Raw genomic sequence first — 22,031 nt, forward strand, 5'->3', positions numbered from 1 at the left:
TGTATCCAGCAATAATAAAAATACCAAAATAAAATACATAGAAATGTCATACATGAGACACTTGCAGTACCGCTGCATCCTGAAGGGGTCAGTAATGCTCACGGCCGTTCATCCATAGAAAAGCCAGCATTTTATTTTTTTTACGTTATTATGCCAAGATGGTGGATTATAATCCCAAAATTACCCCCCCAAAACGCTGTATGGTCATATACGTCTTACTCCAGGAATGTGGTTTATCGAGGTCAGTCTTAAACGAATGGTTTTTCGGGAGTATATAATGTTACACAAATCACTGACTATATGATGGGAACGTGAATCAATGTCCGGTGCATCGTTACAAGTTTAGCTTGACAGTACTAATGAGTTGTATTTTGATCTTTTATTTCCACTGTCATTAATAGAAAAGTTAACTAAAATGAAAATTGTTTTTGTTTAGAATATTTTGTAATGCATTTACATTAAAAACATATCGCCCATTCCAAACATTCTAATTTAACAATGAGTGTCTGAGAGCGTTGTTCCCCCCCCCCCCCCCAAGATGTTAATAGCTTGCTGAGCTGCTCAGAGCTGTGAAAACTTCAGATATTTCACATCTTGGTCACTGCTCTATGGAATGTTGCTGCGTAAACAGTCTGTGCTGACAAATTCACTCCTCCGTTAAATAATTCAAAGCACTCTGCAATCCATTCTCCATGCCAGCTTTTAGAGCTCAAACCAGCCTATTGATTTGTGTCGTGCCACCCCATTGGATGTGTGTGCATAGTGGACACAATCAAATGAAAAGTTGTTAAAAAAAAAAAAAAAACTGCAACAACAAATAGGTTGTTAAGTGGATTTAGATAAGAGATGAGAATATTATTTAAGCCATTCTGAATCTCGAAAAGGAATCTAGGTTGCTTTTTTTTTTTAGATTCTTCAGTATTATGGGATTTGGGTCCCTGTTGAACTTCAAGCAACTGATTAGTACCACTTAATTATCTATTACAAAAGCTATTAAGAACACATCGCTTAACAAAGGAAAGTATTTAATGGGGTTATTGCTTTTGTTTCTCATAAAACAGAAGAGAATTATTAACATTTGATTGACTTTCTGTTTAGATGTCAGCATGTCTGTCATGGTTCGGTACTGCAATGGGGTCTCTAGCCTTCAAATGTATATATATATGTATATATCCCACCCTCTTACAGCTCACCATGACTGCTAATTGTCGCTTCTCTGAGGTGACATTCACACTGCAGGTTAGATCTGATTTTTTTGCCCATTTGTGACCTATAACTAATTTCTTCCATGTCACTGTGAATAATAAAATTTGACAAATGCAAACCAGGCCTCTTATACGTGGTCATAAATCCGATATATATCCGATGCTACTGCAGTCTGAATATTTGGGACGGGTATATCCAACCTATACTTCATTTAATTTTTCATCAAAATAGACTTGGAGAGATATGGCAGACAAAGGTGCAAAAGTGGGGGGGGGGGGGGGTGTGAAAAGTGATGCCAGGGCTCATTTGTTCAATTTCTACCGCTTATCCTCACAAGGGTCGCGGGGGTGCTGGAACCCTGGACTGGTCGCCAGCCAATCACAGGGCACATATAGACAAACAACCATTCACACTCACATTCATACCTATGGACAATTTGGAGTCGCTAATTAACCTAGCATGTTTTTGGAATGTGGGAGGAAACCGGAGTACCCGGAGAAAACCCATGCATGCACGAGAAGACTCCACACAGAGATGGCCAAAGGTGGAATTGAAATCGGGTCTCCAAGCTGTGTGGTATTGGCTCTAACCACTCGCTCACCGAACTGAGACGGTAAATTGAGGACCACAAACACATAGCAACATGTGCGATGTCATGTTTTGTGTGCATGTGTGACAATACACACAAATAGAAGTTAAAAAAAAATTAATCTACCAAAAAAAAGGGAATTTTAACAAAAAGTCTGAATTTCGAGCCGTGACTGATTGACAGCCATCAACACCACTACCCTTCCAAATTTACCTAGTATTCGTAAAGACCATAGCCTTTTTTTTGTACAATCTGTTGTCTGAAATCACGATTGGAAACATATCCTAAGTGGGAGTTCTTATATTTTTTGGAGGAGGGATAGCACCTTCAAGGATCAGCACAAAAATGGTTATGGTAAAAACTGTGCTCGATTTACTGTGTTTTCAAATGCATCAAATTTACCTTCTGGTATGAAATTAGGAAATTCATTTTAAAGTTGCCTTTTTCCTCAAATGCTTCAAATTGACCTTCTGGTATGCAATTAGTAAATTCTTTTTTATGTGGATTTTGCTTTTACTGCAGAGTTATGTAATATGATTGTGTGTTTGTGCATACCTCTCTAATCTGCTCAACTGACTAGAAACCAGTATCTTATAAGCAATATATTAACTGGAAACCAATACATTACAAAATATGTGATTTAGAACTCACAGGAACGGGAACCCGAACACATCGATAGCATAGCTGACTTTCGTTGAGCGAGTGCATCTTCAGTCTCCCCTGCTTAAAATCAAAACAGTGCCTTGTAACGTCTGTTTTGATCCAGTCATATCTGTATGCACTTTGATACTGACCGTAGCGGACAGCTAACGACTCCATGTGTGACCAAATCAGCCTTTTCACCTGAGGCTGACTTTAGGTCCTGCAGATGGAAGTAAGAAACCTTGGTGCGTTTGCTGTTTGCAAAAAGCTGAAGGCAGCATGAAATATTCACAACAATAAGTGGATTTGCTGAAACTGTTAAAACTGTTGTTGCACAACCTCAAAGTTACCACTGACTAATCCTTTTTAAGTACATAAAAAAGCTTCCAAACGTCTAAAGTGATCATGTGATGAAGTCATTCAAAGGCTGTGGCGGCTGATGGTCATCCGAGCAGGAGAAGTCACATGTAGTTCTCGGATATCTTAGATTTAGATATCTGACAAAGTGTGTCCGACAATGAGTGCTCTTTCCTTCCTCGGGCAGACAAAGGGTCTCCAACCAGTAGTTCATGAGCTGCCAGTAGCTCCTAAACACTTTTCAATGAGCTCTCCAAAGATTTTATTTGTGTATTATCAACTAGGAGACCAGGGTTCAATTCCCAATTCCTCGTGCTTGTGTGGGTTTTCTCCAGGTACTCCGGTTTCCTCCCACATTCCAAAAACATGCTAGGTTAATTGGCCACTCCAAATTGTCCATAGGTATGAATGTGAGTGTGAATGGTTGTTTGTCTATATGTGCCCTGTGATTGGCTGGCCACCAGTCCAGGGTGTACCCTGCCTCTCGCCCGAAGACAGCTGGGATAGGCTCCCTCGTGAGGAAAAGCGGTAGAAAATGAATGAATGAAGAAATTTGCACCATCTAGTCAGACTACAGCTGTCCTATCTAGTCCTTGGGCATGAACTGATGAAGCCTGCACTGATGAGAGGCCAAACATCTTCTAAGACAACCTGAACAGTCCAGTTCCGATCTATTCAGTGCAATAAGAATAACATGTAAACATAAAACACTACAGAAGCCACCACTGTGTCATAGAAGCTGAGGAGCAGGGACCCGCACACACCAGAGAACCTCAATCACTCCAATAGGTGGAGATGACTTTGACCCTTCTTGTACAGAATCTTTGTGTGTCGAGTTCAGTTTCTCGTTGAGGTAACCACCCGGGGATTTCACTGTCTTATCCCTATGTGATTGAAACTCTTATCCACTGATCCTCTTCAAATGTTCATTGATTGTTTTAGTCAGTACAGGATTTCTATTGATCTCTGTCCAATACAACATAGCTGAGATAGTTGAAGTCAACGGTCAAAACTTTTGCAGCCACCTTAGCAAATATAGTGGGTATACGAGTTGATGATACACGAATAAAGTCTTTGGAGAGCTCATTGAAAAGTGTTTAGGAGCGACTGGTAGCTCACTAACTACTGGTTGGAGACCCTTTGTCTGTCCAAGGAAAGAGCACTCATTGTCGGACACACTTTGTCAACGGCGCGATGGAGCTCAGAAGCCGGACATGAGGTTGCAGAACATACAGTGTGCCCGAAATTAATGTTAATAAAGTTCCTTACTAATTGTCGTAGAAAGGTAACTGGTCAATGGGTTGTAAATTGATAATTGATTGATTTGATTGATCTGCTTTTAAGACAATTTGAACTATACACATACCTGTTACTATTGCTACAGTGTCGGTATAACAATAAAAACGCTATGGAATATTGTTTGTTTCATGCAAAATAAAATTCCCCTATGTGATGGATGTGCAGAACCCTCACCATTTTCATTAAGTGTGCCATCTGGGGGTTGAACTTCATAGCACTGACATTTTTTTATGCTAGTTTCCCACACATTTTTTATGAAAGTGGGGGGATGGTCAACATGTTCATATCAGGATATGGTGCACCCATTGACTGGTTAATGAAGTGTGAGTAAAGTACACAGACAGGTAATGTATTCGCTGAGTCGATGGTAATGGCATCACTGTTTGCACATGTAATCAGTTTGAGGGCGGACATGTGCTGTCAGGATGGATATGCTGTTGGTGAGAATGTGTTTGCAGCTTGGCGCTTCATGGTTTTAAACATTATATGCCTCCAATTTCCCTTTAAAGTATAATATCCTCTGTCACTATTTTTCCCGTGCAAACAAAAACACAAACCAAAGTAAATATATAATACGGTAAAAATGGATGTGTGATTAAATCGTTCAATGGAGTCACTTTATTCAGAATAAATCATGTGTGAGTGGCCGGTGGCTCTTCGCCGTGCTTAGGTCTGTTAAGTGGCCCAGCAGGACGGAGATGCCGACCATGTGATATGATTTTGCAGAAGTGCAACAGCTTCCAGTGGGGGACTCCAACATCCTGCACAATGATGTTAGAGTGCTTGTTTAAAATCCATACCGCCTGCAGAAGTAGATTCATGTGGGTGGAGAAAACATAATGCATACACTTGTAAACTTGACTTAAACAAAAATCTGCATAAGTCGGGATGAATGCATTATACATATGGTAATAGCAATACATTGTGTGCAAAGTACTGCATATCGCAACATTAACGTTGATATATTATGTTACGTCATGTTAGACGTTAATGTAAACAAATTAAACCTAGATGCTTTAAAAAAAAAATCATGGTGGGTGTAGCAAGGGTAATTTGCACACAAGCGCAAAATGCAAAGTAGTTATTGGTGTTATATTTGTAAAATACATTGAGGGTTTTTTTGAAAAATGGCTGGGATTCAATGATTTAATGACGAGCAATCAGTGCACTCACAACAAGCTTAACTGATTGGAAATCACAGGAAGTCAGGATATATATATATATATATATATTATGTTATAACAACATAACAGTCTGACTCACAGTGTCATGTTTCAAAGAACACTTTACTAACAAGACTAAATTCATCACACAGTAGCTAAACACTCAAAAGGTGTGTTACAAATATCAAAACATGCCCCAATATGAGTTTAAAATTTGGCTCGTCCTCACAAACTTATGTACGACACAATATGCAATTTTATGACATGGACACATACGGACTATACACCTACGCGGGCAGCAAATCTGTTTTTTTTTTTTTTTTGCTAATTTTGTGCCGTTGTTGCACGAGCACCTCCATCAGCACTTTTCTTCTCCCAGTTGGTCGTCGGTGCCTGTGGCATTCACCTTAAAATCACTTATGTGTTGTCATTGATGTTAGAGTACCTACTGTATGCTGACTATGGTAGTAGCTACCATAGCTAGTAGCTAATGGCCCCGCCTCCACATAGAGGCTGAATGAGATGAGAGCCCACTCTGTCCATGCATTCGACTTACAGAACCAGTGAACCCGCTTTTCATCCAGCCTGTGTGTGACTGCGAGAAGAGCAGACATATATGCAAATCAATTCATCCAGGACATCATAATTATTTATCGTTTGGTAGGTTGATTCATTCATTATTGTGACAGGGCCTAAGTACAGGTATTATGTCATATTAACCAATGAATTATTGGGAGACTTTCTATATTTTTATAGCCTCAGCAGCGTGTACAAATACATAATTCTCAATAATGAGCGGGGTCTTTTTACATCAGGGGTCTGAAACACGCGGCCCGCGGGCCAAATGTGGCCCGCAGGACACTAGTTTGAGGCCCCCCGCCTTGATATGAAAGTTTAATGTTAGTGCGGCCGGCGCAAGTTTGATATGGATGCTGTATGGTATCATGTACCCAGAAAAAATTATTACGTTTGATTAATGTTCATGTTAAAGGTTAAATAACTGTTAATAGTTATCCTCCCTATCCGTGTGGAAGTGGTAAGTTTTTGGCTATTTAAGTTTGAAGGAAATATCTTGAAGGCTACCATTTAGGTCGCTAGCTCTCTAGTTTGCGAGTTAGCATGTGTCTCAAGACCCTGCAGTTGCGCAAAATGTTGTAAATAAAAAGAGTATAAATGTGACTATAGTCGTGTTTTGTCATGTCTACAGGGCTCTAATAATGCTTTGTTCATTTTAATCTGAAAAAAATAATTTGTCTACCCACCAACTATATGTGGTTTCTTAAGTTTTTATTATTTGCCGTTTTATTATTATTATTATATTTATTTATTTATTATTGATTGATTGATTTTCTTTATTCTTGATTTGTTTATTTATTTTTCATCTTATTTTGTGCAGAAAAATAAAAATTAAGATATTTGAGAACAGTGGAATGTTTTATCAGAGCTTTTATTGTAGAAAATCGTAACCAAAGCACTGAAAAAGTTTGTATATTTTTCTGTTTTTAATAAATGCGTTTTTTTGGGGGGGTTTTTTTGAAAACCTAATGCAGCCCAGCCTTGCCCAGACCCTAGCTCCAGTGGCCCCCAGGTAAATTGAATTTGAGACCCCTGTTTTACATCATTACATTCATTATTTAAATCCAAATTATTGCATTTTCTGCTGATATCTATAGTTATAGTCGCAAAGATGCCATCATAATGACCGAAAGCATTTAAGTATTTCTACAATATATTCCTTCCATTGTCAATCCTGGCTGTCTGCATGAAGTTGGGATGAGTGGCACCACAATGATTCATGGCAGTCTTCTGTGTCATTTTGTGTGCAGGAAGCCTGAGAGGAGTCTGAGCTGCTCATCCTAATGGTGTCCAAGTATCCTCTAGCCAGAAACTAGGTCAGGAATTTTAGTATGAATGTAAACTAACAGGACAGGAGACTACATATAACAGGAAACCGCAGATTCTATTGTTTATTAAGATGACTTTTCCGGTATGTTTTACATTTATTTTGACAGTGTGCCGAAGCGACTGGTTTTAAATCATTCATGAACATGGGTAAACTGTTTAGCACTCATCTTTCATCATTTTGACATCTCAAGAAAAAAAATACCTCAATAGAATTAAAATTGCCCGACCATAATCAATACTGGAGCTGTCATGGAATTATTGATCTCTGCTAATTTAATCTCTTTGAGTGACTGAAGGCTTTCTGATTTCTTTCCAAGCATTGTTAAAATCCAGTAAATCTAAAGCAGCACAACTCGGAATGGCATCAGTATGATGGATGGTGGTTGATGCTGAGATTTCTGCAGGTGAGACCTAAGCATTTAATCCACCGTTCTTTTCAAGGATGTGCCTCTCTTCACTGCATTTTGTTCTTCCGGAAATTGTTTTTTTGTTCTTTGAAACTTTTAAAGATAAATTCAGCAGAGTGCTTACATGTACATGTCAAATGTGGGTAGCTGGCAGCCAATGCGGTAAACTAACAGCAAGAAATCTCATGTGGTGCCCCTCATCTTTGCCACTTGGCTTTCAGATTTTCACAGCAATACACCACAGAATGAAATCATACATTTAAAAAAAGTAATTTTCCCTCCTGCCAGCATTCCCTCAGTAGACCTGCCAGTGCACACTAATTAAATAGCAGAAATTAATTTGTATGAGACCTTACAAATGAAGGAAGAGAATGTGCCAGGCGGGTGCTTATTGTGACTGTGCTTGCTTATTACCAACACTGGCTTCCGTTGCCTGCACAGGGATTTCCTAACTTTAAGCGTAAACGGATGAACTGTAGCAAAAATAAAAGCTATGATTAGGTATGATTCTAGAAAAGCTGTGCTTGGGAATTGGTCGTTCTTTCTTTTTTGCGGGAATAGCAAGCTGGGTTTGCACAGGACAGCTTCATGGATCTGATGTGCTCAACTGGAAAAGTTGAAGGGGCGTGGCCCACTGGTCTGTAAAATAATAAGAACAATTGTTTGTTTCTTGGTTTACATGAGGTTTATTGAGTTTATGAATTTTGGGTATGCAATTTTTATGCAAATGTATACAAAATTGTGGTGAGACCAGCCATGTTGTTTGGTCTACAGACAGTGCCACTGAGGAAAAGACAGGAAGCAGAACTGGAGGTAACAGAGATGAGGATGCTGAGGTTCAGATTGGGAGTGACCAGGATGGATAAGATCAGGAACGAGTACATCAGAGGGACATTACATGTTAGAGGCCTTGGAGATAAAGTCAGAGAGGCCAGACTGAGATGGTTGGAACATGTCCAGAGGAGAGATAGTGAACATATTGGTAGAAGGATGCCAAAGAAGATGGGTATTCAAGTGTCACAACCCCATCTGTCCAGACTTGTCTTTGTCACCTACTTATATATTAAAAGGCACATCAATATGACCCAGAACCCTAAGACTCAGGGGTTCGCTGACTGGTCATGTTTGTTTCCATTTTATTGTTTCTTACTTTGGTCCTGTGCATCGGTAATTTTCAAAATAAGTTCCTGATATTTTTTTAATTCAGAGAAGATTGCACAACGATGAGCCAATTCAAGAAACAATACAAGCAGTTGATGTTTGCTAAATACAAGGATGAAGAGTCTTGAACCAGTCATGATGTGCTATATATATCACTATATTGACACTTACTATGGTACACATTATGTCAATGGATGCTCATATCACCTTGTACTTCAGTACGAGGTACATTATTTTAAAAAAAACAACCTTAAACTGTATTATGGAAAGCAGGAAGTGAACAAATGTAACAGTTACTGATTGTAAAAGTACCAGATGGAGGGGTAGGATTTAATAAGCTTTGCTTCTTCCTACTCCTTTTGGACATGTGGAACTGTGAACTGATTATGTGATGCATTCAATTGTAATCTGATGCATGTTCAAATGAAATAAAACCATTACCATTACCAGAATAGATGCTCTGAGAATTGTATAAATGATTCTTTCATGTATTCGCCATCGGTGAATGGATTTCCACTCCTTACAATCTCATTTTTTTGTTCATCTACTTCTTGAAATTATATTTGCTCTGCTCAACCTAGTACCGTCTTACCACCATCTATACTGTTGGGTAATTTTCAGAAAAAGCTGTTTTGAAAATGTCTTTTAATATAAATTTTTTGTATTTTTGAATTTCTCGCCACATACTGTATCAAGCACACTTGATATGTGGCATCATTGGCAGTGATGGAATTCAGGAATCCATTCAGAATCGAACTGTATTCATGATTAGGAAGGGAGGACACGCACAAGCAAACGCTATTATTGTGAAAGAGTAAACCGTCTGCAGTGAGTAGAAAACGAAAACTCTACCAAATATTCCTTCAGTTTTTTGGGGGTTTTGTAACCCCCCAAAGTAAACCTTTGTTGATTCCTCCTTGCTGATATGAGCTGTAGAGAAACCAATGCCTGATGCAGACAATATTTAGCCTTCACGGGGTCCCATGAATGGATTGACAAGTCCGTGTTTGGAGCAGGTATATGTAAATTTTTGAGCACCTCTAAAGCTTTCAGTGTAGGTCGACAGGGTAATCCAGTAAGAGCCTGGTGTCAACACAATGCGATGCACAGGGGGAGCGGGGAGCGAGGCATGGAGCCTGCAGCCCCTCTGCCTCTTGTCTGTAATGAGGGATGAGAGCGGCGGACGCAACTTTGCAGACAGCACAACAGGAATGTTAACCCCATTTCTTTGTGCTGAAAGAAAACCGTGCACCTTCCTTCCTCGTATCTCTCCAGTGCCGAGCCTCCACCGAGAAAAAAGTCTTGTGCACACCACTGTGCCTGCTTGTACATTATTTACAAAGCTGCACACACTCGCCCACTCTTCTCTTTGTCTCAGCAAGTCTACTTCAATACCTCAAAGACTGCATTTGCTTCTGACTGCTGCTAGGCCTGATACGTTTTTTTTGGAAATGCATAACACACAATATCAAAAGAATCAATTAAACGCAGGTAATGACTAAACTAGAACCGGACTTACGGAATGCGAAAGAGCTTTCAACCCAAATCCCTTGGCATCAATTACATAACAGTATAGTAAAATATTAATGACATGCCAAGAGGATGGAGTCCTGCCTGTTTGGCAGTGCTGAGCCAACATTTTGGCCTCAGCCTCTCAGACCGCAAGGAGGGGAAAAAAAAAAAAAGGGCAAAAGTTTAGGGGCTGAAAACATAAAGCCAATTACAGTGAAGTAATAAATTCCTCCCTCATGAATATGGCAAGCGGCTAAACGACGACTACCTAAATTACTTTGGCGGTGCACATCATTAAGTTTGATTGCCGTCATACTTGTGCTGCTTGTGTTCGTATTCGATTCTTAAGTAAACATAAAAAATGGATGAAGCAGCTCGAACAAAGCATGGCGTGAAATAAACAAGATAGCAAAATACTATAAGATACTATACTGTATGTTCAGTTCAGTGTACGGATGATTACCGTTACGTCATATTAAATAATCACATTGTGGGGGACAATATAATAGTGAGAAATAAGAGTATAGTTTCAAGCTGAGTGCTCAGCAAAGGAAACATGATGAAAGAAGTCGATTCGTACTTTTCAAATCATTAGAGAGAAGAAAAGAGAGCGCTGAGAGCCGCCTCGCTACACTTACGGTGTTATGTGACTTTAATGATGGAGAAAAGAGCCACAACCTGCTGACTTGAGACAGACGTGTGAGGTGTGTAAGAGCAAAGTCTTATCTTTTACTGATTGGTCAATATACTTCTGGCAAGAGGAAAAAAAAAAGATTGCATATAATTGTAGCAGAGTGACTTCTGTTGGGTTTTGCTGACTTTTATACTCTGCTAATCCCCGACTTGGAATTGTTTTTTTTTAATATCGGTCCTCAATAGACAGCCCACGAACCATATAAAGGACAAGAGTTGTCATTTTCATTCATTCATGCAGTACTTCTTCTGCTCTCCAGGGAGCAACAGCGAGCTGGATGCATCGCAATGAAGCAATAATAGAAGAAGACATAAATTTAACCATACCTGGCAACACATGTTTTCCTCTCTATACTACCGTATTTTGCCCTTCTTTCTCTGTTTAGTTACCTTTTAAACTTCCGTAATTTAATTTTATTTAATTTTTTAGATACATTTTTGTATTTTAATTTCATTCATTCATGCAGTACTTCTTCTGCTCTCCAGGGAGCAACAGCGAGCTGGACGCATCGCAATGAAGCAATAATAGAAGAAGACATAAATTTAACTATACCTGGCAACACATGTTTTCCTCTCTAAACTACCGTATTTTGCCCTTCTTTCTCTGTTTAGTTACCTTTAAACTTCTGTAATTTAATTTTAATGTAATTTTTTAGATACATTTTTGTATTTTAATTTCATTCATTCATGCAGTACTTCTTCTGCTCTCCAGGGAGCAACAGCGAGCTGGACGCATTACAATGAAGCAATAATAGAAGAAGACATAAATTTAACCATACCTGGCAACACATGTTTTTCTCGCTAAACTACCGTTTTTTGCCCTTCTTTCTCTGTTTAGTTACCTTTAAACTTCCGTAATTTAATTTTAATTTAATTTTTTAGATACATTTTTGTATTTTAATTTCATTCATTCATGCAGTACTTCTTCTGCTCTCCAGGGAGCAACAGCGAGATGGATGCATCGCAATGAAGCAATAATAGAAGAAGACATAAATTTCAATAAATATAGTGCTATCAATTTGACGTTTACATTTCTTGTGTAGTTGAGAAGCCCTGTTTTATAAAATCTCACCACACCTGGCAACACATGTTTTCCTCGCTAAATTACCGTATTCTACCCTTCTTTCTCTGTTTAGTTATCTTTAAACTTTCCGTAATTAATTTTAATTTTAATTTTAATTTTAATTTTAATTTTAATTTTAATTTTAATTTTAATTTTAATTTTAATTTTAATTTTAATTTTTTAATTTGTATTTTAATTTGTTTGACATACTATATGACTCAAACATGTATTTAGTTTGATGCATGTTTTGGAGTACAGTCGTCCATTGCTGTATTTTCGTCGTTAGCTATGGCCTATGAATATAAAATATATATTTAAAGACAAGTTATATGCAATATTCTGGTCAGTATGCATCAGTAATCTCATGAGACATGGTGGATGATTGCACAATTTCGCTTGTACTTCTGTATAAGTGACAAGATCAATAAAGTGCCATCTCTACTTCGAGATTACATTACATTTCACCAAGTGCGTAATTTGGACAGGGGATACAGGAAGTCATGACCCCCGCAAAAATCAGATCCAGTAACTATAACCCTCCCAAATATAATCACATCATTCAGATTTAATGAAAATATGCATTATCTTGCATTAATATAGTGTTGATTTTGTTCATTTATATAATTTGCCAGCAAAACAGGAGCATGTTTAATCATCCTCTTCTCCACTGCTGAATACTTGGTATGACCCAACCTGCTTTCTCTACCTCATATACACAATTTTATATATATATATATATATATATATATATATACATATACACTGTGAGCACCAGCTATTTGCGAGGACACTAGCAGTGGGCAGTCAGGTCACCTCTCGTTGCCTTATTTTTTCCGTAAAATTATTTTCAAATGCAAATGTTGACACGTATGGCCCTGACTCATCGTCTTGCCACCTAAGGCCGTGATTTCTCATAATGCTGTTGGACGACCTCCCAACAATAGCATTTTCTTTTGTGTAAGTTCCTACAGGAAAATCCACTGACCTGCCACAATTAATATTCGTGTTGTCATGAGACTGAAATGATTGAAAGATTAATTTTGTGATTAATTATGTAATTAATCTCGCATTTAATCTCAACTAAAATTCCATAGAAAAGTCCTCACCTTTAGTGTTTGTCATTTTAATTAATTACATATTTGTGTCGGCTGCACGGCGGTCGAGTGGTTAGCGCGCAGACCTCACAGCTAGGAGACCAGGGTTCAATTCCACCCTCGGCCATCTCTGTGTGGAGTTTGCATGTTCTCCCCGTGCATGCATGGGTTTTCTCCGGGTACTCCGGTTTCCTCCCACATTCCAAAAACATGCTAGGTTAATTGGCGAGTGTGAATGGTTGTTTGTCTATATGTGCCCTGTGATTGGCTGGCGACCAGTCCAGGGTGTACCCTGACTCTCGCTCGAAGACAGCTGGGATAGGCTCCAGCACCCCCGCAACCCTCATGAGGATAAGCGGTAGAAAATGAATGAATGAATGAACATTTTTGTGTCAGATTAAAGTATTGAAATATAATTTTTAAAAAAGTTCCTTTACATAGTAATTTATTGTTCAACAGAGTAGAACAGATGCAGTCCAAGCTTTTTACATTTTGCTGTATTCCCACTGGCCGCCTTGGACCTTTGAGTTTCAAACACCAGGGGGGAATATTTCTGTGTCTCCAAATAATTAGAAAATATAAATAAAATAAAACATCAGGTCTATACAAAGCACTGATGAAAAACATTTCTCCAAGCAATCCAAGTATTAAACCAACTGAGGTCCACTGGTCTCTCATTATAGCAAGACAGTTGGGTAAATCCTCCACCAACATCTTGGTTTTTCACCATTGGACATCTTGCTGATCTTGGTTGTCATTCTAAGTCCTGCACCATGGCTTCTATGATGAGTGATTTGAAAACTATAACAAGGATATTCTTAGCATTTCACAGTATAAAATACATAAATTGAAATCAAACCAAACAGCCTGAAAAAAAAAGTAACATGACAAAGCCTGTGATCCTTCTAGCCAGGGGCAAATATATCCACTGTGCAAATATACAGAGCTCAGAGTCATATTGCTGTTGTATGATTGCTAGCAAACAACAGGAAACACGGCAGTGCTGCACGAATGCAGAACACAATAGGCGGGGTCTTATTCCAGCTGCACACCCTCTACTGGTAGCAGTAGTTAATACAATAACAGACATATACTATACAACAGATCACCGATCGATCACTCTAACACACCACAATGATGCAGAACACAATGCATGTTCATAAGCTGTTTTAAAAAAAGCATGCGAAATTGTACTTTAAAAGCGCTCACCAAATCCCCATCGGGTCAGCACATTACAAAAGGGCGGCCTCTGCAGGCGTGATACTTAATAAAGGTAAGTTTGACGTCATAGCTCAAACTATCCTCTGAAGGAGCACTTTGTCACATTGTCATATTTTCTTCCTTTGCTATTGTTGCGTTTTATAAAAACGTGTTTTGCCTGTCAAGTGCAAGATAGGCAATAAGTTAAAAAAAAACAGCTTTTAAAGCTTTGTGCTTCCTCCATTTTGACAAGCTAAAGCAGAAAATATCTTGACAGGAGAGAAAGCTGTCTTGGCATTTGATTGTAATTGAAGACCTGCCCAACATATAACATGAAGCTGCAGGAAATGATGATGGAGAATGCTGTATGAGCGGTTATGCAAAACTTTCTGGGAATCTGATGTTTTCACAAACAACAACAAATACATTGGAACTATACCGCTACTGAAAAATGTTCTAAAGAGGGCTGTTTCACAAACTCTTTTCACAAAGTCTGCTGTAATTCTGGAGATACCTTGGGAAAATTCTCACTTACTTTAGTGCCCATGGGATACAATATCGTGTTGAAAGTCCCTTAAATGAGCAGTATAGGACCCCTTTAAGTTCCAAGTAATGCAGTCATTCATTCATTTTTGAGAACTTATCTTGTTCATTATCACATAGTACAGTATTAATTGGCCATGTACCCTAGAAACCGCCCATGAATGATACGGAAAAGGCCGAAATGATACTGTGTCAAAGCCCAGGGCAGTGATACTGATAAAATATAGAGTTTAACCATGTCCAGTATCAGCCCCCGTAGCTGTCCACTCAGAGCTCTGGTATCGTGCCTGTGAAACAACCAATCAGAGAACAGCGCACGAGTGCTTAGTGCCTAGTGCTTCTCCAGTCACCAAAAAACCCATTCATTCATTCATTCATTTTCTATTGCTTTTTCCTCATGAGGGTCGTGGGGGGTGCTGGAGCCTATCCCAGCGGGGTACACCCTGGACTGGTCGCCAGCCAATCACAGTGCACATATAGACAAACAACCATTCACACTCACATTCATGGACATCCTATGGACAATTTGGAGTCACCAATTAACCTAGCATGTTTTTGGAATGTGGGAGGAAACCGGAGAAAACCCACGCGTGCACGGGGAGAACATGCAAACTCCACACAGAGATGCCCGAGGGTGGAATTGAACCCTGGTCTCCAAGCTGTGAGGTCTGCACGCTAACCACTAGACCGCCGTGCCGCCCCCAAACTAGATTAATGGAACTTTAATTGACTGTTGATAAAATATTATTATTGAAATATTTTTGCAATTGTTGTGTTTACACTGTTTAGATATAATACATGTAATAAACCGAACATTTTCTGGAAACAAAATGGTCTTTTGATTAAATAGCACGTGATAATAAGCTCATGATTAAATAGTATGTGATAATAAGATCATCACATGGTTTGTCTGGTATCAGGCCAGGTATCATGCCCCCAAGTGTCAGTATCAGCCCGAGACCGAAGGTCTGTGATAACCTATAATAATCACAGGTGAGGGCGGGGTACACCTTGGACTGGTCAACAGCCAATCACAGTGCATTAACACAGACAACCATTCACACTAATGGTAACCAAAGCCATGCTGGTTGCACACAGGTTGGGTTGAGTGAACCACTACATTATCAGTGACTACCAGCTAATAAATTAGCATAGATTAGAAATAGAAAACTTTGCTGCTGATTGTTATGTTTGTTATGTTGTTGCAGGAAGCAACTGATTGGCCACACCCCTTCGTAGAGCATATAAATGGACGCAGGTGTTCTCTGGCTCTGGCCCTGCATGCTACCTCCACTTGTGGACTTTGTGACTTTTTGCCAACTCAGCGTAACGTGAGTCCTGTACCAACCCAACCGTCTGTTCACCTTTTCACCTCACTCTTTGTTTGGGCCGGCGCATCGGGACTATTTCTTTTTACACTGGTTTTCTTCTTTTTTCTTCATGTTCCTCTGAGTCGTAACACTGATGCAAATACGTTCAGAAGTCAGCATCTCACAGTTGTTTCGCAATCACACTGTCATATGCGCAACATGTTTAGATGCTCGCAGCTTGTCAAATACAGCCAACAGCTTTGGGGTGGGTTATGTGTCAAGATATGATGCAGAGCATCCAGTGTTTGCGTGACCCATTTGGGCACAGCTTGCTTCTTGTGCTATTTGCAGGTTTATTAGTCCGATGTGCATGTTTCTGCTGTCTCATAATCTGACAGGTTCATAGAGTTTTAGTATTCAGCTACCGCCCGCCGTGTTATCTATAGTGTTGTCTTTTCAGCATTTAAGGGGCGAATACCTTTATGAATGTTGTCCATCTTGATGCTTATCTGGGTGAGTAATTGCCATCTTCACTTAAATTCTTTGCCCAAGAATGCTCTATGTTTTGTAGAGATAGTGTTCACTGTGCAGCTCAGTGACCTTTTTGAAAAGATAAGAAAGTCAAAGCAATTTGTTCCTACTACAGATAATGCTAATTGGGACACACAGCAACACTTCTTTCAAAATAACGCCCTGCCTGTTAACTTTGTGAGGTTTTATCATAACTGTGTGAATTAACTGGTCATGCTGGTATGCCCAGGTCTGTCTTCCAGTAAAGACATTGAGCTTTATTGGAAGATCTGAGCTGAGTAAGAATGCTGTGCGGTCGCTTTTAAGGTACTCATTCATTCATTTTCCACTGCTTTTTCCTCACAAGAGTCGCGGAGTTGCTGGAGCCTATCCCAGCTGTCTTCGGGCGAGAGGCGGGGTACACCCTGGACTGGTCGCAGTCCAGACAAACAACCATTCACACTAAAAAAAAATATAAAATGTCACTTCACAAAGAATTGGCTTCTCTATTTTGTAATGTAAAAATGTTAACTGTGGAATCTATCCATTCATTTATTTTCTGGGTCACGGGAATGCTGGAGCCTATCCCAGCTGTCTTCGGGCGAAAGGCAGGGTAAACTCTGGATTGGTTGCCAGCCAATCACAGGGCACATATAGACAAACAACCATTCACACTCACATTCATACCTATATGGACAATTTGGAGTCGCCAATTAACCTAGCATGTTTTTGCAATGTGGGAGGAAACCGGAGTACCCGGAGAAAACCCACGCATGCACGGGGAGACCATGCAAACTCCGAAGGTGGAATTGAACCCTGGTCTCCTCGCTGTGAGGTCTGCGCGCTAATCACTCGACCGCCGTGCCGCCCTTTTAAGGTACTTTCTGAGCAAATTTATAGCATCCTTTAAGTGGGACATGTATGCCTGCACATGTTGCACTTTGCTGATTTGGTTGTGGGAGTGGGAGTGGATGTGTGTCACTCACAACATTGACTCCAGCAGCTACATATTTTCAAAATGTGTATTTTTTTTCCACTGCACTGACCACAAAACAATTTTACTTGCATACCTTGCACATTCGTATCGGGATGTTTGTGCCACATAGAAATGTGCAGCTTTCTAAACTGCTAAATTCTACATTATTTAATTGGATTTGTACATTTAGTAAGACTAAGCCATATTAATTTTGGTAGAGAGAGAACATGTTATTGTAGTTGGCTACCGGTCATGATTTTTTTTAATGAGGCATTCAGGAACAGATGCCCGAGTCACCTCACCTGGTTCTTCTCAAAGTGGTTGTACTCCGAGTCTTGGTGCTTTTTACTTCACATCTCAGGGAGTGCCCCACTTTTATTGAAGGTTTAAATTATCTCACAGCAAAATTAAAATTCTAATCTAATATGGAGCCAAAAATTTGGAGCCTCCAATTAACCCAACATGCATGATTTTGGAACATTGGAGGAAACCCAAATACACAAGGGGAGAACATGCAAAATCCACACAGATCCCCAACAGAGATTCAAACCCAGGTCTGGCCAGCATGCTCACCATCCTCGGGCCACCGTGCAAAATTGAACCTCCTGATTTTTTTACAGTCATGATTCTGTGCAATAAGAAAAGATTGAAAAAGGAAGCGCTTGTGATGTGCACTGTAGTTTCTGAATGACTGACCTTGAACAGACGCAGTATATTGGCCACCATGATTGACACAGAGCTGGCAGACGCTCCGATCACTCCGACCACTCTCTCAGGTTTTGTGATGATGGGTGGCCCTCCGCTGAGACACTTGACGTCGGTTGAGTCCTTCTCAATCAGAGCCTGTACGAACGTCAGCGACTGTTCCAGAGCGTGAGTGTCCCGGGAGCAGGTGTCCAGGATGCGCGCCCCCAAAGTGATGTTAGGCAGCAGCTCATTGTCATTATTGATGCGATCCAGAGCGAATAACATAGCCTCCAACCTGTGGATGCCCTTCTCTTTCTTTAGTTCACCGCAGGCTTTGCCGTCATTTCCTCTTGCATGAACCGGGAATAGCCCACCCAGCGATATGTCCCCATCAATGCGTATTGAGTTGAGGTGTGTGTGACCTGGCATTCTGGGTTTGGCTGCCAAGGCGATGAAGAAATAACAAGCAAGTAGCGACAGCCAGCAGCACCAGCCAAAGCCTCCTCGCGGGGTCATTATGAAAGGCTAAATCTGCATCCAAGTACAAATTCTAGTCCTTTGAGCATGAAAAAAATGTGGGTACATGCAAATGTCTTCAAGGTTCTGTCTTCAACACTTATTTTTCAGAAAAAAAGTCATCTTCAAACATCTCCTCTCGTGGTTTCCACAGCGGATTCAACTTCACTAATTTGATAGACGCTCTCTCTTTTTTTTCTTTCCTTGCAGTGGAACGCTGTGGTTATGTGTATGACCTAAACAGTGCCAAAACAGATGAGCCTGAAACTGCAAAGAGCATTCTCAGATGGCTTCAACAAAACAAAAAGACGTTAGGCTTTCTTCTCTGCGTCTTTGGGATTCTGCCTCTCTCTCTCTCTCTCAGTCCTTCAGGCGGGTGAAAATACACAGGAGGACCCAATGAGCTGCACGGCAAGTGCCTGTGGAAGAGGAAAGGTGGATTAGCAACCTTCTTCTATACAGCAACATTAAAGGATATACGGTGTCTTCTATGCAGGGATGCTACCTTACATAAGCCTTCCACACACAGTGGATTTTTCTTTTGGAATGCTCCTCAAAATGGATAACATGATGTGATATTTCAATTTTCAGTATATTCGGAACATTTGCACTGGGCTATCAAAGTTAAAGTCTATTTTCTACATCCGTAAATTCTAGACAAAATAACACCCTGACCCTGATGGCCCCACGAAATACAAGATGTTTTGTATGACACTCAGGGCTCCAGAGTTCTTTCCTAAAGCCTTCAGAATTGTTGCTGCTTGGCATCATTCCATCATTCCATTCTTGTGGAACCTTAACTGCGCCTTTACTTAAAGGAAACTGCACTTTTTTTTAATTTTACCCATCATTCACAATCCCTTATGTGAGACATGAATATCTCTTTTCTGTGAATTGTAAAGATATAAAAAAGAGACAGCTCATTAATGCATTTAATGGGTCACACCATTTGAACATGCATAAGATTACAATTGAATGCATCACATAATCAGTTCACAGTTCCACACGTCCAAAAGGAGTAGGAAGAAGCAAAGCTTATTAAATCCTACCCCTACATCTGGTACTTTTACAATCAGTAACTGTTACATTTGTTCACTTCCTGCTTTCCATAATAAAGTTTAAGTTTTTTTTCCTTTTTAATAATGCACCTCGTACCGAAGTACAAGGTGATATGACCATCCAATGACATAATGGGTACCATAGTAAGTGTCAATATAGTGATATATATAGCACATCATGACTGGTTCAAGACTCTTCATTCTTGTATTTAGCAAACATCAACTGCTTGTATTGTTTCTTGAATTAGCTCATCGTTGCGCATTGTTTGATTTCCTTACTCAATCCATTCCATAGTTTGATTCCACATACTGAAATGCTATGGCTTTTTAGCATAGTCCTAGCATATAAGTGTTTCAAATGTAGTTCTTCCCTGAGATCATATTTCTCCTCTCTTGTAGAGAAGTATTGGATGACATTTTTAGGTAATTGGTTGTTTTTAGCCTTATGCATTATTTTAGCTGTTTGAAAGTATTTGTGATTTTAGAAATAAGGAGTTAGTATGTTCTCTGTAGGCGGCATTATGAATTATCCTTACTGACCTTTTTTGCGGTAAATTTAGCGAGTGAAGATTGCGTTTATAGTTATTACCCCATATTTCCACACAATAAGTAAGATAGATAATGTTGCTGATGTGGCATATCCAGTATCTCAACTTGAAAAAAATTCACGATTCATGCACTGTGAGAGTGGAGCGCAGGGTGGGGGTTTGTGAACACCAATCAAATGTTATCTTGGGGTTAACTATTCAGAAAGGCTGATGCTAAGCTGGATAAAAGACATGCAAAATGGATGAATAGAATATTCCTTGAGTTTTGCACCTCAGTTCTCACAAGGTCAAGCCCATCCCTCGCCTCATCAGGCTTCCTAGTCAGGGCTACCGACCAATACAGTGGTGCATCCATGCACAGCTGAAGAATCCTTCAATCCTCATGCTTTTCTTCTCCCCCTGACCAGCTCAGCGATGCCACTATTTTCCAGGTTTCTATATTCCATGCTTGTCCTGTATGTAAATTAGACTGACAGTACATAAAGGCCACCAGCCGAAGCTTTCACAACCTTTTCAATAGGAAAGGAGATGTCGTTATGCCTCTTCTTCAAAATTACATGTTTTCACCCAATTTTGAGCACATGTACAGATGTAGAGAGATTTGCAATAATTCTCGACAGCTTTTCCACCGCCATCACATCCACATCACTTTTTCTTTTTTTTAATAAAACTCACATGATAAACATGCCCTCCCATCAGGTTGGGAACCAAACGGAGATATTTATGTAATCCGCACAGATCCCCCCCACTATAACCCAGCATACATAATGCATGAAGGCTGAGTACTCACTGGAAAACACCTTGTTCTGAAGGAAAGCCTCAATCAGATGGGAGAAGAAAGGGTGGAAGCTTGGAAAATTGTCTCTTTGGAAATGAGTTTAAAAGAGACAAACAGAGCTACCTCACACGATCAAACAGAATGCCTGGACACTTTTAGCCGCAACTTCCCTTTTAGCCGCAATTAGCTTGTATCTGTATAAAGATCCTTCTACGAAAATATTTGATGAAACATTCCTCTGTGTGCTCTGCATCTTCCTTTGAGGAGGGAGTGATTTAAATTAGAATTAAATTAGAACAGGAAGCAGAACTGAGATGAGGATGCTGAGGATCTCATTGGGAGTGACCAGGATGGATAGGATCAGGAACGAGTACATCAGAGGGACATTACATGTTAGAGGCCTTGGAGATAAAGTCTTTGAGGCCAGACTGAGATGGTTCGGACATGTCCAGAGGAGAGATAGTGAATATATTGGTAGAAGGATGCTGCGTTTAGAGCTGCCAGGTAGGAGGCGTAGACGAAGACCAAAGAGGAGGTTTATGGATGTAGTGAAGGAGGACATGAGGGAAGATGGTGTGAGAGAGACAAGGTTGGATGGAGGAGATTGAATTGCTGTGGCGACCTCTGAGGAAAAGACAGGAAGCAGAACTGGAGGTAGCAGAGATGAGGATGCTGAGGTTCAGATTGGGAGTGACCAGGATGGATAGGATCAGGAACAAGTACATCAGAGGGACATTACATGTTAGAGGCCTTGGAGATAAAGTCATTGAGGCCAGACTGAGATGGTTCGGACATGTCCAGAGGAGAGATAGTG

The 22,031-nt window shown here is 40.0% G+C and overlaps 1 protein-coding gene across 2 annotated transcripts in view; it reads right to left on the reverse strand.

The window, feature by feature from the left end:
- LOC131104050 (metabotropic glutamate receptor 4) overlaps positions 1-22,031 on the reverse strand; it is a 154,318-nt gene that overhangs the window by 83,010 nt on the left and 49,277 nt on the right. For both annotated transcript variants that reach the window (XM_058050773.2, XM_078796711.1), the window contains exon 2: positions 18,327-19,252. In XM_058050773.2, coding sequence (XP_057906756.2) covers positions 18,327-18,833 — 507 coding nt within the window. In that variant the 5' untranslated portion in view covers positions 18,834-19,252. The remainder of the gene's footprint in view (positions 1-18,326; positions 19,253-22,031) is intronic.

Source organism: Doryrhamphus excisus, linkage group LG15 (assembly GCF_037039965.1).
Source record: "Doryrhamphus excisus strain RoL-2023G ecotype Guam linkage group LG15, RoL_Dexc_Guam_v1.1, whole genome shotgun sequence".
NCBI classification, from domain to species: Eukaryota; Metazoa; Chordata; class Actinopteri; order Syngnathiformes; family Syngnathidae; genus Doryrhamphus; species Doryrhamphus excisus.